The sequence below is a fragment of the Thamnophis sirtalis genome, unplaced genomic scaffold (genome assembly GCF_051295495.1).
Source record: "Thamnophis sirtalis isolate CommonGarterSnake01/CBP01778 unplaced genomic scaffold, rThaSir2_p1.2 scaffold_4, whole genome shotgun sequence".
NCBI lineage: Eukaryota > Metazoa > Chordata > Lepidosauria > Squamata > Natricidae > Thamnophis > Thamnophis sirtalis.
The window spans coordinates 127,667,930-127,684,668 of NW_028261384.1; the positions used below are offsets into that span (position 1 = coordinate 127,667,930).

The following is a 16,739-nucleotide window of genomic DNA, read 5'->3' on the forward strand; positions in this document are numbered from 1 at the left end:
ACAGAATTATACTTGTTTTGTAAAGGTAAAGGAAGTCAGAGCAACTTTTCCTAAACTAAATAGAGTGTTACCTAGAGATGATTCGTAAAGTTGTTGAACCATGTCCAGTAAAGGACAAACAGAGAATATCATTTAAATTTTACTATGAGAACAAAACTGAATATAGAGTGTGTGAGAGTCTTTGGCTTTAAGGTTCATCTCAGAGATAGCAAAAACAGAAAGAACATGCACAACTGTGGGAGATGTTGCCACTGTAATAATGATAATGCATAGGAATGTCCTGATTGGTCGAGGTTAATATGTCAAGTACAATTTAAGTACCAGATACTATTGTGTTTTCACAACTGGAGAAAAAGGGAACAATGTTGACGACATAGTTTAATTTGCTCTTTTTATTAATTGCTCCCTTTTATTAAGATCTGGTCTAATTATAATGATGTAACATTTGGGGAAAAAGATAAAAGCCAGGAGCCCAGCACTAGAGGCCAAGATGGCAAAGATCTCCACAGCTATTGTGTATTTTCCTTTGGTGCTTATATAGGCAGGCACAAAACATAACCAGACACTGCAAAACAACAGCATGCTGAAAGTAATCAACTTGGTTTCTTGGAAAGTGTCTGGTAGTTTCCTCGCTAGGAAAGCTGCAATAAACCTAACAAAGGCCAGGAAGCCCATAAAACCTAAAACAGAATAAAACATTGCCACCGAACCTTCATTACATTCTATAATAATTTCACTATTCATGGACCACACATCAAAGTCTGGGAAAGGGGGAGAAATTCCCAGCCATACAATACAAAAAGTACTTTGAATAAGAGAACAGGAGAGAATAATGGAAAGGGCCAGTCTTTTCCCAACCCAGGTCCTCATTTTTGATCCTGGCTTGGTCGCCATGAAAGCAAGAACTACAGTGATGGTTTTGGCCAACATGCAAGAAACAGCCACTGAGAAGATGATCCCAAAAGCAGTCTGTCGAAGGAGACAGGTCACCTTAGTGGGTCGACCGATGAAAAGCAGAGAAAAAAGGAAGGAGAGGAGGAGGGAGAGAAGAAGGGTGTAGGAGAGACTGCGGTTGTTGGCTTTGACGATGGGAGTGTTGTGGTACTTCAAGAAGATTCCTAACACAGACACTGTGATAAAAGAAAGCACAAGCGCTGATGTGGCTAAACCTGTCGCCAACCCGTCTCCATAAGATAGATAACTTACATGCTTTGGCATGCATAAATCCTGTTCATTGTTTGGATATTGATATTCTGGCCATTGAAAGCAATCGTCCATATCTGGAAAGGCAAATGTATATATTTAAGTCAAAATGCTACAAGAAAGCCCTTAGGATATTGCATGATATTCTGGTGCATCTATTGATAGAAATGACGCAACTGCTATGATTGAGCACCAGTGGATTCACTTTTTTCTTGGTAAAGATTTTATACTAAAGAAAACATTATTATTAGATAGACAGAAACTTTTTTCATTAACCATGAAAATTTCATCCAGTAAAAGAAATAAAGCAAATCAACTCTTAATATCAGTGAATTCTATCAGCCATGTGTGAGTGAACATTATATTTAATTTAGTAACATTTTGCTACTTCTAGACAGATTGATTATCCTCGTTATCTAAGAAATAAAGGAATGCAAATTATCAGGATGCCCTGCAAATTTAGATAGTGTGTGGTGAATGTCCCTGTAGAACTGGCAGTGCATGGACTGTGGCACCTACAGTATATCACAGAGGCAGTTTCAAGTGGATATTTCTATATTTGTCTTCTAAAACAGCTGAAGAGAACAGCATTCAAAATAACAGAATTACGGTTTACCGACAATTGCACAACCACATAGGCGCGCCAATAAAAAAGTGCTGACAGAAGCGTGCCATCAACAAACAGTGCAAAAACAACATAAGAACGCTAACCCTAACCCTAACCCTAACCCTAACCCTAACCCTAACCCTAACCCTAACCCTAACCCTAACCCTAACCCTAACCCTAACCCTAACCCTAACCCTAACCCTAACCCTAACCCTAACCCTAACCCTAACCCTAATCTTTACCTTAACCCTAATTACGCTTCTGTCGGCGCTCTTTTGTGGGCACGCCTTTGTGGGCGCGCTGTCAACATCGCGGTTTTAGTGCCGTGGTTTTGTCGGGCGCGCATTTGTTGGGTCATGCAGAATAACAGAGTTGGAAGAGACCACCTAACCGAGGGGTGTTAAACTCAAGGTCTGTGAGCCAGATCTGGGCAGGAAGGTGCTTTGATCTAGCTAGGGGACTGCCCTGGAAACATCGAAGGATTGTCCTGTGGTGCCTCTACCAGAGAAAATGGAAACGGAAGGGCTGCAGGAGGGTGAGCTCCATTTCCAGCTGTGGCCGCATGCGGCCCTCATGAGCTCCATTTTTGCTGGCAGAAGGTTGTAGGAGGTGGTCAGATCAGAAACAGAGCTTGGAAGCCTGTTTTCGTTAGCAGAGTTTTCAGGACGCCACAAGTGCCTCCAACACGAATGAAATCAAATTGGTCAAACCCACCCTGTCCCCCCCCCAAGGTCAAACTCAATCCTGATTTGGCCCTCAATGATACTGAGTTTGACATCCCTGTTCTATTCTATTCTGAAACTAAAAATGGTGCGGTTGTGTGGTCATATTTCCCTAGTCCCTTATTTCACAATTATTTTTCTTGTTGAATTGAGGAAATGTGAAAAACTCCTAGCCTCACCTAGCTCAAGTGTTCTTCTATTTAATGTTCCTGCCTCCCTCCCTTCCTCTCTGTTGTTTTTACCTGTCTGGTCTGTGATCTTCCCCTTTGGACATGGAGTGCAATCTTAGCAGCAAAACAATTTTCCTTCAATTTTGGTCTTTCTGTAACCTGAATGGCATTTCTCATTACAGAGTGACAAGGGTCTTTCCTGTTCAAAATGGGAAAAAATATAGTTCACAATATAGAAAAACTTTCAAATGCTATATTTGTAAAAGTACAAATATCCTTTCTCTCTCATATGGCTGAAACAAAATATGGAATAATGAAAAATCCTGGAAATTTGAAAGAAGAAAATCCCTTATATTATATGTGTGGGGTTGGGGAGAGGGCGAGAGTCATACAAGTATGTGCAGGGGGACAGGGCATGTGGGGGAAGACCCCTCCTTAAGAAACCTTCCCTGGACCCAGCCATCTTAAACAACTATTGACCAGTCTCCAACCTCCCGTTCATAGGGAAGGTTGTTGAGAAGGTGGTGGTCTTTCAACTCCGGCAGACCTTGGATGAAGCAGATTATCTGGATCCCTTTCAGTCGGGTTTCAGGCCTGGTTACCGCACAGAAACTGCTTTGTTCGCGCTGATCGATGATCTCTGGCGAGCCAGTGTTAGAGGACATTCCTCTATCCTTGTGCTTCTTGACCTCTCAGCGGCCTTCGATACCATCGATCATGGTAGCCTTCTGCGACGGTTATGGGAGGTGGGAGTGGGAGGCACCGTCCTAAAGTGGTTCTCGGACAGGTCGCAATCAGTGTTGGTTGGAGGACAGAGATCGACCCCTAGGCCCCTCAAATATGGGGTGCCACAGGGTTCGGTCCTGTCCTCCCTCCTATTTAATATCTACATGAAACCGCTGGGTGAGATAATACGCTGGCACGGGATCAAATATCACCAATACGTGGACGATACTCAATTGCATCTGTCCGCCCCATGGCAACTCAGTGAAGCAGTGGAAGTGATGTGCCAGTGCCTGGAGGCTGTCAGGGTCTGGATGGGAGCGAACAAGCTTGCACACAATCCAGACAAGAACAAGTGACTATTGATGCTGCCTCCCAAAGAGTGTCCAGATATTCCACCTCTTAGCCTGGGGGGGGGGCGAAATTATACACCCCTCAGAGAGGGCCCGCAATTTGGGTGTCCTCCTGTATCCTCAGCTGACGTTATAACACCATCTGTCAGCTATGACCAGGGGGGCTTTTGCCCAGGTTCGCCTGGTGCACCAGTTGCGGCCCTACCTGGACCGGGAGGCACTTCGAATGGTCACTCATGCCCTCGTCACCTCAAGACTGGATTACTGTAACATGCTCTACATGGGGCTTCTCCTGAAGAGTATTCGAAGACTGAAGTTGGTCCAGAATGCAGCCGCGCAAGTGATATTGGGTGTACCTAGATACACCCATGTTACACCTATCCTCCGTGAGCTGCACTGGCTCCCCATTGGTCTCTGGATGCGCTTCAAGATGCTAGTCGTTACTTTTAAAGCCCTACATGGTTTAGGACCTGGCTACCTGAGAGACAGCCTCCTGCCACTTACCTCCCAACGATGAACAAGATCGCACAGGTTGGGCCTCCTCCGGGTGCCATCGACCGAACAATGCCATCTGGCAGCCCCTCCCCGGGGAGGGCCTTCTCTGTAGCTGCGCCGGCCCTGTGGAATGATCTACCTGTAGATATCCGGACCCTTACCACTCTCCCGGCCTTTCGTAAAGCCACCAAGACCTGGCCTGGGGCTGTTGATCAATATCCAGCCCCACTTAGACGAAATGGATGATGTGAAATTTTAATAATTGTATCTTATTTTTTTAACTTTTAAATGTTTCTTTTTACCTTGCCTGTAAGCCGCCCAGAGTCCCAATGGAGTGGGGAGCATAAAAATCTTATTAAATTAAACTAAACTAAACTAAACTTGCATTGCATTATGAGTGTAGGGACGCCCACATGTAATGTTGCGTACACACACAGGCTTTCGGCATAACAAAAAGTTTAGCCATCACTGCAATAGATTATCTACAAGGCAAATGTCAGAGGTCAGAAGTGGACGTTTCTTCAGAATGAAGTGATGACAATATATGCATTTTCTAATGTGGTATCAAACTGAAAGTTGTGAGTCATTGTAATAAAATTAAACCAAACCATTTTGATTTAAGATGAATCTCACCCGATTCAACCGGTTGGGCCAAATGATCTTCTCTTCAGAAATAGTCAATAGTTTGTCAGAGAGTGTTCCTGGATTTATCCTTCCAACTTTAACTCTAAGAAATGTCTGATTTGGAAATGTGATCCAGTTTATAATATCAAATCCTGCAACTATTTCCCCATTGTTATCAAAAGAAATCTCTCCAGTATTGCTATTAAATCAGGGGTGGGTTTCAAAAATTGTTTGAACCTACTCTGTGGGTGTGGCCTCCTTTGTGGGAGTGGCTAGAGAGTGGCTAGAGAGCCGAGGTGGCGCAGTGGTTAAATGCAGCACTGCAGGCTACTGCAGTTCTGCAGTTCGGCTGTTCAAATCTCACCGGCTCAGGGTTGACTCAGCCTTCCATCCTTCCAAGGTGGGTAAAATGAGGACCTGGATTGTTGTTGGGGGCAATATGCTGACTCTGTAAACCACTTAGAGAGGGCTGAAAGCCCTATATAAGTCTAACTGCTATTGCTATTGCTATTGGCTTGCTGCCCATGTGACCGGATGGGAGTGGCTTGCCACCCATGTGACCGGATGGGAGTGGCCTGCCACCCATGTGACCTGGTGGGAGTGGCCAAGACGATGTTATTACTAGATATTACTAATTACTAGATATTATTAATATTACTAGATCATTATTAATGCATAGATAACTGTGGGACATTACACACCCACCCACACCCACAAACTATGACAGTGCTAGGAAAACACCAAAAAAATAAAAATCCCCCCCCCCCAAAAAAAAAAGACTGCCAATGAAACCAGTTTTTTTTTCCTAAGCCTAAGAACAGGAAAGACAAAGTCACTGGAATAAAAACCATCAAGGCAATGTGGAAAATTATAAAGGACAGGCACTCACAGAACCATCAACCACCTCAGAATTACCTAAACAAGTAAGGTGACCAGATTTTCAGATTGGTAAAGAGAGGTATCCCTCTCCCTCTTCCCCCCTCTCTTTCTCCATCCATCTATCTGCTTGCCTACCTATCTCTCTCTCTCTCTTTCTCTCTATCCATCCGTCTATCTGCCTGCCTATCTGTCTATCTAGTTATGGTCTCTCTCTCTCTCTCCCTCTCCCTCCCTCATCTCATTATCATCTATCTCAGTGTTTCTCCACCTTTTTATAAAAAATATTTTTTATTTATTTTTGTTACATAGACGACACATACCCACAACAATAAAAACAAAAGAAAAGAAAAAGAAAAAAACCCATCATCACATATAGCATGTCGTTTGGTTACAAGTGTTTTAACATTTATCATTCTTATACATTTATTATTTCATTTAATAGGTTATAATATACAGTTTGGGTTGCTTTGTTTACCATCCCTTCCTCCTGTTATAACACCACCTTATTTTCCCTTTCTTTTCTCCCTTCCTCTCTTCTCTACTTTCTTCCTTCCTGCTCTCCTTTCCCTTCCTTCTTCCTGTACCTTTCTCCTACTCCTGCTCTTCCTCATCCCCTTCCTACCCTCTCTCCTCCACTTTCTCTCCTTTCCATCCTCCTCTCGTTACCTCTTTCTTTTCAACCTCTCTCCCTTCTCTACTTTCTTCCTTCCTCCTCTCCTTCCCCTTCCTTCTTCCCTTACCTCTCCTTTGCGCCTGCTCTTCCTCTTTCCCTTCCTACCTTCTCTCCTTCCTTTTCTCTCCCTTCCATCCTCCTTTCCTTTCCCTTTCCTTTCTCCCTCCCTCCCTTCTCTACTTTCCTCCTTCCTCCTCTCCTTCCCCTTCCTTCTTCCCTTACCTTTCTCCTACTCCTGCTCTTCCTCTTCCCTTCTCTACCCTCTCTCCCCCTCTTTCTCTCCTTTCCATCCTCCTCTCCTTACCTCTTTCTTCTTTCCTCCATCTTCCTTTCATTCTCTCCTCCTTTCTCCCTTTCTCCCAACTCCCTTTCTGGGAGTTGAAGTCCACACACTTTCAAGTCTCCAAGGTGGAGAAAGACTGATCTATCTAATTAATATAATTATTTCTCCCTCTCTTTTTCACTCTTTCCAGCGCACACACGCAAATGCATAGGGCAGCCCACCTCACACACAGGTAACTCCGGGCAGCTTACGGGAAGAGGACAGCCGACCACTCACCCACGCGGGGTGGGGGGGGCAGGATTTCACCAAGAAAAGTTAACTTTCCTGCGAAAGGGGCCGGCAGTCTCTCAGCTCTTCCCGGCCGGGGAGACCTCCCACCATTTCCACTCCTGCGACCCTCCTCCCGCCTCCTCGGAGCTTCAAGCAAGCTAACTGGGAAGGCTGGGGAAGAAGAAGAAGTGGCGGCGCTAGGTCAGCGGTCCTTGGGGGCGTAGCAGAAGCCCTGCTAAAGTGCCCCTTTCCCAGCTCGGCTGCCGTTGCTGCTGCTCATGGCAGAAGGGGAAGAGGAGGAGGAGGAGGAAGATAAAGCGGCGGGGTGGTTCCTGCAGCCGCCAAGGTGGGAAAGGTGTGCTTTGACAGAGCTTCCACAGCCCTACTAAAGCGTCCCTTTCCCAGCTCGGCTGCCGTTGCTGCTGCTCATGGCAGAAGGGGAAGAGGAGGAGGAGGAAGATAAAGCGGCGGGGCGGTTCCTGCAGCCGCCAAGGTGGGAAAGGTGCGCTTTGACAGAGCTTCCACAGCCCTGCTAAAGCGCCCCTTTCCCAGCTCGGCTGCCATTGCTGCTGCTCATGGCAGAAGGGGAAGAGGAGGAGGAGGAGGAAGATAAAGCAGTGGGGTGGTTCCTGCAGCCGCCAAGGTGGGAAAGGTGCGCTTTGACAGAGCTTCCACAGCCCTACTAAAGCGCCCCTTTCCCAGCTCGGCTGCTGTTGCTGCTGCTCATGGCAGAAGGGGAAGAGGAGGAGGAGGAAGATAAAGCGGCGGGGTGGTTCCTGCAGCCGCCAAGGCGGGAAAGGTGCGCTTTGACAGAGCTTCCACAGCCCTGCTAAAGCGCCCCTTTCCCAGCTCGGCTGCCGTTGCTGCTGCTCATGGCAAAAGGGAAAGAGGAGGAGGAGGAAGATAAAGCGGGGGGTGGTTCCTGCAGCCGCCAAGGCGGGAAAGGTGCGCTTTGACAGAGCTTCCACAGCCCTGCTAAAGCGCCCCTTTCCCAGCTCGGCTGCCGTTGCTGCTGCTCATGGCAAAAGGGAAAGAGGAGGAGGAGGAAGATAAAGTGGGGGGTGGTTCCTGCAGCCGCCAAGGCGGGAAAGGTGCGCTTTGACAGAGCTTCCACAGCCCTGCTAAAGTGCCCCTTTCCCAGCTCGGCTGCCGTTGCTGCTGCTCATGGCAGAAGGGGAAGAGGAGGAGGAGTAGGAAGATAAAGTGGCGGGGCGGTTCCTGCAGCCACCAAGGCGGGAAAGGTGCGCTTTGACAGGGCTTCCTCTCCGGAGAGGCGTTTTTTAAAAAGAAAAACCCTGCAGGCACCCAGCGACAGGGGCTAGGAGCTAGGAACCCAGAAGTTAATTACTTCCGGGTTCACTGACGAACCGGATCGCAAGAACCGGTGCGAACCGGGAGGAACCCACCCCTGTATTAAATGATACACTCCGCAGAAAATGACGGAGCTTCAGAAACAGGGGATAAAAAAGGTACAAAGATAAGAATGTATTTCGTTAAATCAGCATCCATACTGTAATTAATTGCCCCTCAAAATGTTGAACCAGCTATTATAATGTAAACAAAGCAATTCAACTAATAAAACTTTTTACACACTGCTGGTAAAGTATTTAGAAATAATTATTACTAAATGAATAGAATAGAATAGAATAGAATAGAACAACAGAGTTGGAAGAGACCTTGAAGGTCTTCTAGTCCAACCCCCTGCTTAGGCAGGAAACCCTTCTTAAAAACATCCAGTATTGCAGAATTCACAACTTCTGGAGGCAAATTGTTCCATTGATTAATTATTCTAACTATCAGGAAATTTATCCTAAGTTTTAAGTTGATTCTCTCCTTGATTAGTTTCCACCCATTGCTTCTTGTCCTACGCTCAGGTCCCTTGGAGAATAGCTGGACTCCCTCTTTTTTGTGGCAGCCCCTGAGACATTGGAAGACTGCTATCATGTCACTTCTAGTCCTTCTTTTCGTTAAACTAGCCATACCCAGATCCTGCAACTTTTCTTCATATGTTTTAGCCGCTAGTCCCCTAATCATCTTTGTTGCTCTTCTCTGAACTCTTTCTAGAGTCTCCACATCTTTTTTACATCGTGGCGACCAAAACTGAATGCAGTATTCCAAATGTGGCCTTACCCAGGCATTATAAACTGGTATCAACATTTCACTTGATCTTGATTCTATCCCTCTGTTTATGCAGCCAACAACTGTGTTGGCATTTTTGGCAGCTGCTGGCTGTGATTTAAATGGTTGTCCACTAGGACTCCAAGATCCCTCTCACAGTTACTAATATTGAGGAAGGTACCACATATACTGTACCTGTGCATTTTGTTTTTCTTGTCTAAATGCAGAACCTTACTATTTTCACCATTGAATTTTGATAGATAGTGCTCAATGTTCAAGTTTGTCAAGATCCTTCTGTATCTTAAACCTATCTTCTATGGTGTTGGTTATTCTTTCCAGCTTGGAAATTCCCCATGAAGCAACACAATGTTAGTTGTGCTGTTTAATATGGCATGGGATCTATGAACAGTTTTTTCATCCTCGCTGAGAAAGCCAGCTGGTATTTTTTCTATAAATTCAAAGCAGATACCTCTCTTGGAAAACATGGGAAGGATATTCCTCCATAAAATATCTGCTATGTTGCCTATGTTAAGGAAAAATACCCCGATCCAGGTCCAGCCAAAATGCAGAAGAATTTGGAGAAGTCCTTTGTACTGACTAATTGCATTTGGGAACATCCAGTAAAAGAAATTTGATGAAGTTTGGGTCTTGATCTCTAGAGTAGAACTATATGCAACCTGAATGAAACAAAGTAACAAGAAAGGTTTAAGCAGTTGGGTCCATTAGGACCTGGGACTTTTAAAATTAATGTTGCTTATTTTAATTAATATTATTTGGGAATAGAATAGAATATTGAATTGAATAGAAAATAGAATAGAATGGGAGTAGAGTAGAATAGAAGTACAGTGGAGTGGAGTGGAGTGGAGTGGAGTGGAGTGGAGTGGAGTGGAGTGGAGTGGAGTTGAGTAGAGTAGAGTAGAGTAGAGTAGATTAGAGTAGAGTAGAGTAGAATTCTTTATTGGCCAAGTGTGATTGGACAGGCAAGAAATTTGTCTTAAGTGCATAGCCTCTCATTTTCATGTAAAAGATATATGTGATAAATCATAATCTTTAAGATCTTTGAATGATAATCATTCAGCCATTGTATTTTATGTCTGCTAAATATATAGCAAAAGTAATGAAATATTAGAGAGGTAAGATACCTAATGAAATATCCAACCACACTTGGCTAATAAAGAATTCTATTCTATTCTGTGAAAAACTAGGCATCTGTTTTCAGCAAAAAACCCTCACTTGTACAAACTTGTAAGGTGTCACGATGGTAGCCATATCAAGAAAAGCAACAGAACTTGGTCCCCCAATGACGGCTATCAGATTATTTTGGAGATGACAATTATAATTAGGGATGAATGCATCTGAAGCAAAGAGGAGCTCCATCGAAGCTTTGTAAGTATGCCTTGGACTAAAATAGTCATTGCAGATGTTGAAGCCTAAGGTGATGTTAGGTAAGATGAGAGGACTTTGATTAATCTCTCTCACAGCAAAAACCAAAGCCAGAATGTGTTGATAGCTCTGAGTCAGTAATCTGCAAAATAAATAATATAGAAAATGATTGTATTGCATTGGCATTTCAGAACCTTTAAGGAGGAAGAGATTCATCTCCAATATGTTGCTAAGGTACAAAACACACACACACATACACCAATAGTAAAAGATTGAAATGTAGCTTCAAAAAAGGAAATAGAATGCTTGCTTCCATTTTTAAAGTACACAAGTGCTTACACATCCAAAGTCAAGTCCTCCAATGGCTGCCTTCTGTACTGCAATATGTTCGTAGAAATGAAAGACTGTGAGAAAATACCACCAAGGATCTGATCTCCTGGCTGATAATATTTAAGAAGATTATGAACAGGCTGGGTCTTGGAGCATTTTAACACTGGAACTCTGCAGACACTCTTAGGAAGGGGCACTAATACCAATAATCGAAATATTATGATCATGAATGAAAATCTCCCCATAAAAGAACATTTCTCCATCCAGCCCAATAACGTCAAGACAGACTTTTCTTAGATTCTAAGTCATATCTTACTAACCTGGTAAAACAAGCCTTTCTAGGTAACATCTGTATTTCTGAACTGTGATATTTAAGCTCTTTTTTCTTGGGTCGCTAACATCATCAACAACTACCTGAATTCGCAACAGAGAAAGTGGAAAATTTCCCAAGGAAGCTGCAGTCCAAGTCACTGTTCATAATTATAGGGTAAGCTTCTGAGTGATTCCCATGCAATTTCTCTCATTGATTCTCTCAACAATCTCACTACAGAGATCATTAAGAAGTGGGGAAAGTGTGCATAATTAGAGGACAGAGGAGTTGAGAAGTGGAACAAAAGTTATACATAAAAGAAATCCAAAATCTAGGTGTGTCTCTCTATGGTTTTTCATGTCAAATTTCTTACATTCGTCAACTTTCACCCAGGAATTTGGAAGTAGAGGAACTGAAACTTGGCCTAATTATATAAATCCTTTTTTTTAAAAAATAGGATCTCTACCCAAAGCTATCTAGAGTCAGAAAAAAATATCCCTGTCTGAATCCCACACATTTCTCCCTGGCGAAGGGGAAAGTTTCTGTAGTTAAACAATTCTTTATTTTCTTTCCCCTTTTCTTTTCTCCCTTTCCTTTTCTTTCTTTCTTTCTTTCTTTTCTCTCTCTCTCTCTTTCTTTCTTTCTTTCTTCTTCCTCCTCCTCTTCTCTTTAAAATGAGAACACAACAATGGTCGGATTCAAAAAAAAATTGAGCATGGCTTGGAGGGTGTGATGTGACTTTGTGAGCGTCGCTTTGTGGGCATGGCAGGGGAAGGATACTGCAAAATCCACATTCCCTCCCCACTCCTGGTGGAAGGTTATTGCAAAATCCCCATACCCTCCCCACCACATTTTCCAGTATCCATTCTCCAGTTCAGGGCAACAAAAGAAGATCAGCTGGGAGGCAGCGGGGGCAGGCCCATCCTATTTGCCAGTTCTCCGAACGACTCAAAATTTCTACTACCGGTTCTACAGAACCTGTCAAAACTGGCTGAATACCTGAAATTAACATTTTAGTTTCCTTGAAGAGGGACAGAAGAAAAATATGCATCTGCTGTCTTGATTCAAAGCAGGGATATGAGAGCCAAGGCCCACGGGCAGGATTTGGCCCACGGTGGGTTTCTTTGATCTGGCCCAGGGGCCGGCCTGGAAACAGCAAAGGACCAGCCCACAGTACCTCTGCCAGCAGAAATGGGGCACAGAGAAATGGGAAAAAGGAAAGACAAAGAAAAAGAAGCAAAGATGGGAAGAGAGCAATGAAGAATATAAACAGAGAGGGGAAGGACAAGGAAAGGAGAAGGAAGAAGGAGGGAAAAAGAAGAAAAGGAAGGAAGGAGGTTATGTGATTGAGGGAGGGTCTCAGGGAAGTCCTACTTTAGCACTTGGCCACCACAGGTGCCCCCAACACAAGTGATGTCGAATTGGCCATGGCCACACCCACCCATGCCCATCCTGGCCCCCTGAGATGAAACAGAACCCCAATGCAGCCCTCAATGAAATGGAGTCTGACACCCCTAATCCAAAGCTTTGTGACACCCTCAAATTCTGAAAGGTTAAACAAACCCCTTAAATGTAAAGGAACTAAACTGTAATGAGGCAAGGAAAAAGAGCAGAGACAGCCTGAGCTTCATAACCTTCCAGAGGCTTATCCTTTTGGAATGCATATGTTCCAGTGGTCTTACTGATCATGCTCTACTGGATCCCAAAACTCTCATTTCAGGTCTTTACTTTGCCCCCTCCAACTTTTCCTTTAAAATTCAAGGAAAGCAGGTGGTGAAGCATGGTTGTATGCCAGAGTTTAGAGTAAATTGACTGAATTGCAGCTTCTCTCCTCCTTTTCCCAACCTTATTATATTATTCATTAAAATAAAATGTATTAATTAAAAATAGAAAGGAGCAAAATTATACCTCTGCCACAGGGGTGAGTTCCAGCAGGCGCTAGTGCCAATTTGCTGTGTGCGCACAGTGTGCGCATGCCCAGTGCTATTGTGCATGCATGGGAGTCTTGTGCGGGCATGCATGTGTGTGTGTGTGTGGAGGGCACATAGAATTATGTGTCTGGGCATGGCGTGCAGGACCCTCCTGCGCTCCGCCCACTTTTGGTACACGAGGGGACGGTGGACCTGTTTTTCGCTCTCCCCAGGCTGTGTAGAGTAGATTGACCCTGTTAGGAATATAATCTAATGGTTGGGTTGGCAATATATAAATCATGTAACAATGCTATACCTGTTTCTTTAAATCATACTGTAAAATGTGATTGATTGCTGTTTTCTCATCATAAGAGGGAGCAGAATAACTGTTAGCTCTATGTTCATTAGATGCTGGGCTGATCTGATCTGAGTGCCATAAGTTATTGTAAGTTTTGCAACTGCTAGCAAACTTTGAGTTCTGAACTCATTATATGATACTGGACTATGTTATTTGGATTATCCCTTAACTGAAAGGCATTGATGACTGACTGTCTTATCCATGTATGACTTGGACTGTTTGATGGACTCTGATACCTCTATTTCCACAAAAGTAAAACTACAGTGTCTCTGTATGCTGGTTTGTGTGTTCTCCAACACAACTCTAACAATGCTTCTCTGAACATACTCGCTCTCTCAACGGTGAGCTTACCTAACACTGGTTATGGGCACAAAGTGTACCAGATGTAGCTGAAGGAGAGTTGGTGTTGATACGCAATACCGTATACAGATAGCTGTTTATTGTAGTGCTTGTTACTATCCTGGAGAAGATGGCGAGCGACCCATCAATAAGCCTATCAATGATAACCCAGTTGGATGGAACAAACTATGTTTCCTCATCTATGAAATGCAGTCTACTCCTGCGTAGGGAAGGTTTATGGGATGCTGTACAGAATCCACTGGATGTAACTTATTGGAATCCAGATAATGATGATGATGCTAAGAAAATAGTAGATTTTCAGCGAAGCAACAAACAGGTGTTGTGTATAATTGGTCTAACGCTGAATGACCAACAATTAGTGCACATTCGTGGAGAAAATTCTGCTGCAAGATGTTGGGAGAATTTAAAGAGAATTTATGTACATAACACTGTAGGTGCACGTATAGATCTTACACGCAAACTGTTTAAGACATGTCTTCTGAAAGGTGGAGATATGTCAGCTCATTTAACCTTCATGAAATGGGTTTTTCCGGAGCTACATGAAAAGGAACTAGTTTCCTCTTTGTTACACCAAGTTTATATCATACTCTCCTCACTGGATGAGAGTTATGATGTTTTTGTATCTTCTCTTGAAGTCCTAACCTGAGATGAACTAATATTGACTGACATTACTGCACAACTGTTGGAAGAGTCAAAAAGAAGGATGGAAAGGGAGCAACTGAGAGAGAAACTACCACAACCTGAGGAGTCACATTCTAATGCCTATAGTGTTCGAAAATGTTATTCTTGGGGGGGGGGGGGGCGCTAAGGGACATATAGCTAGGTTCTGTAAAAAGGCAAAACAACAGAATGCCAGAAGAGCTAAAAAATGCAAATGTCAACTTAGCTATGTCTACTTTGGCTATGTCTAGCAATGCACCAGTAAACCATGATTTGTAGGTTGTTGATAGTGGAGCATCACAGTGCATTGTTAGAGATAGAAAAAGGTTTGTAAAAATGACCACAGGCAAGGAACATGTATGTTTGGCAAATGAATGGAAGGTGAAGGTGGCTGGTGAAGGTAATGTATGTTGTTCATTCCTAAAGGAGAAGTTACCAATGTTATATATAACTAAACTGAAATTTAATTTATTATCAGTAAGGGCTCTAATTAATATTGGCTATGCAGTAACCTTTAGGAGAGATACCTGTATAATTGAAAAAGACGGTAATAGGGTTACTGCCAAATTAACAAATGGTTTATACATTATATCTGATGCCCAGATAGCTAACTCAGTTTATGATAATGTGAAACACCGTGACAAATGCATACATTTACTACATAGATGCAGCATCTTAATTTCAAGATGCTGCAACAAACTGTTAAATTGTCAGAAGGAGTAAAATTAAAACCTTGCAGTAAATATTTAAACTGCAATGTTTGTAATCAGGAGAAGAGCAATGTTACTCCAGCAAACAGACTGAATGGTTTTAAAACAAAGGAATCTCTGGAAGTTCTTTTTGCTGATATAATAGGACCTAAGAAACCCAGTTTGGGAGGTGCCTGTTATGTTTTGAATATCATGGATCATTATTCACAATACGGTTTCTGTTACTTAATGAAAAACAAAACAGAAACGTTTCAGCATTTCTTTAATTGGCTGAGGTTTGTGGAAAGAAAGATTAGAGCCAAGGTTATCACTGTAGTTACTGATAATGGGATGGAGATTACCAACTATAAATTCCAAACAATGTTAAAAACAGCTGGAATTGAGCATAAATGTTCTGCTCCTTATAGGCCACAAAATACCTCATTTGTAGAATGAAGGGGGCAAACATTACAGGCCATGGCTCAAACTATGATAGCTGACTCAGGTTTGCCGGAAACACTGTGGGGTGAAGCTATGATGTGTAGTAGCCATGTTTTAAATAATGTGGTGAATACAACAACTGGTGAATTGCCATTCACTAGGTAGCATGGCAGAAAACCAGATTTGAGTTACCTACATACATTCGGAGCCTCAGCATAGGTACATATACCATTACAAGGGAGACTGAAAGAGCAGAAAAGAGCTCAACAGTTATTTTTCATAGGTTATGAGGCCAACCATAGATCGTTTAGATTTTGGGAGAAAGGCACAACTAAGGTTCACTGTAGCGCTAGTGCTAAGTTTATAGAACATGTGGGGTGGAATAAATTAGAACCAACTGACGATGTAGTTATCGACACCCAGGTAGTCCCTAGTGATGAAATTGTAAAAACAGCAATTAAAGTGGAAGTGCAGGTACAGGAGGAACTAGAAGAACTGGAACAGGTGAAACAGGAGAGTCCACTGGTGAGCCCTGAGTTGCCTAGATGTTCAACCCATGTAACACGACCACCTGACATATATCAAGCTACTATAGTGTGTCAAGTAGATAAAGTTCCTGCTACTTATCATGAATTAACCCTGTATCCTAAGGAAGAGCAGATAGTTTGGAAAACAAAAATGGAAAAGGAACTGAAATCCTTACAAAAGTTAGAGGTGTATGAAAATGTAAGGTTACCCTAGGGAAACGTGCCATAGGATGTAAATGGATCTACAAAATTAAAACAAGTGTAGATGGGACTGTAAACCCATAAAGCCAGGTTAGTTGCACAAGGGTTTGCTCAGTCAGCAAATGTTTATGATGAGGTCTTTGCGCCTAGTTTAAAGGCTACAATGTTACATGCAGCATTAGTGTGGGCAGCTAAGAATAAATATATAGTTAATCATTTAGATATGGAGACATTTTTTGATTTGATTTTGATTTTATTGACATTTGTAGGCCGCCCTTTTCCCTGAGGGGACTCAGGGCGGCTCACATAAAATCAGGGGGGGGGGAAATGAAAACAGTAACATAGACACATATAATAAAAACAATAAGCAACATACATTCATCATTCGGGAGGGGCAACTATCCTTGTCCCCAGGCCTGACGGGCTAGCCAGTTCTTCAAGGCTGTGCGG

At 43.1% G+C, this 16,739-nt stretch overlaps 1 protein-coding gene across 1 annotated transcript; it reads right to left on the reverse strand.

The window, feature by feature from the left end:
- Window positions 1-378: 378 nt before the first annotated feature.
- LOC148046478 (vomeronasal type-2 receptor 26-like) lies at window positions 379-1,278 on the reverse strand. Its single transcript, XM_087712043.1, has one exon. The coding sequence runs from the start codon at window positions 1,276-1,278 to the stop codon at window positions 379-381; it is 900 nt and encodes a 299-aa protein (XP_087568169.1).
- Window positions 1,279-16,739: the final 15,461 nt, after the last annotated feature.

What these genes read in the sequence shown, in the direction of transcription:
- LOC148046478 (XM_087712043.1), bottom strand. Translation starts at nt 1,278, where the DNA reads ATGGACGATTGCTTTCAATGGCCAGAATATCAATATCCAAACAATGAA.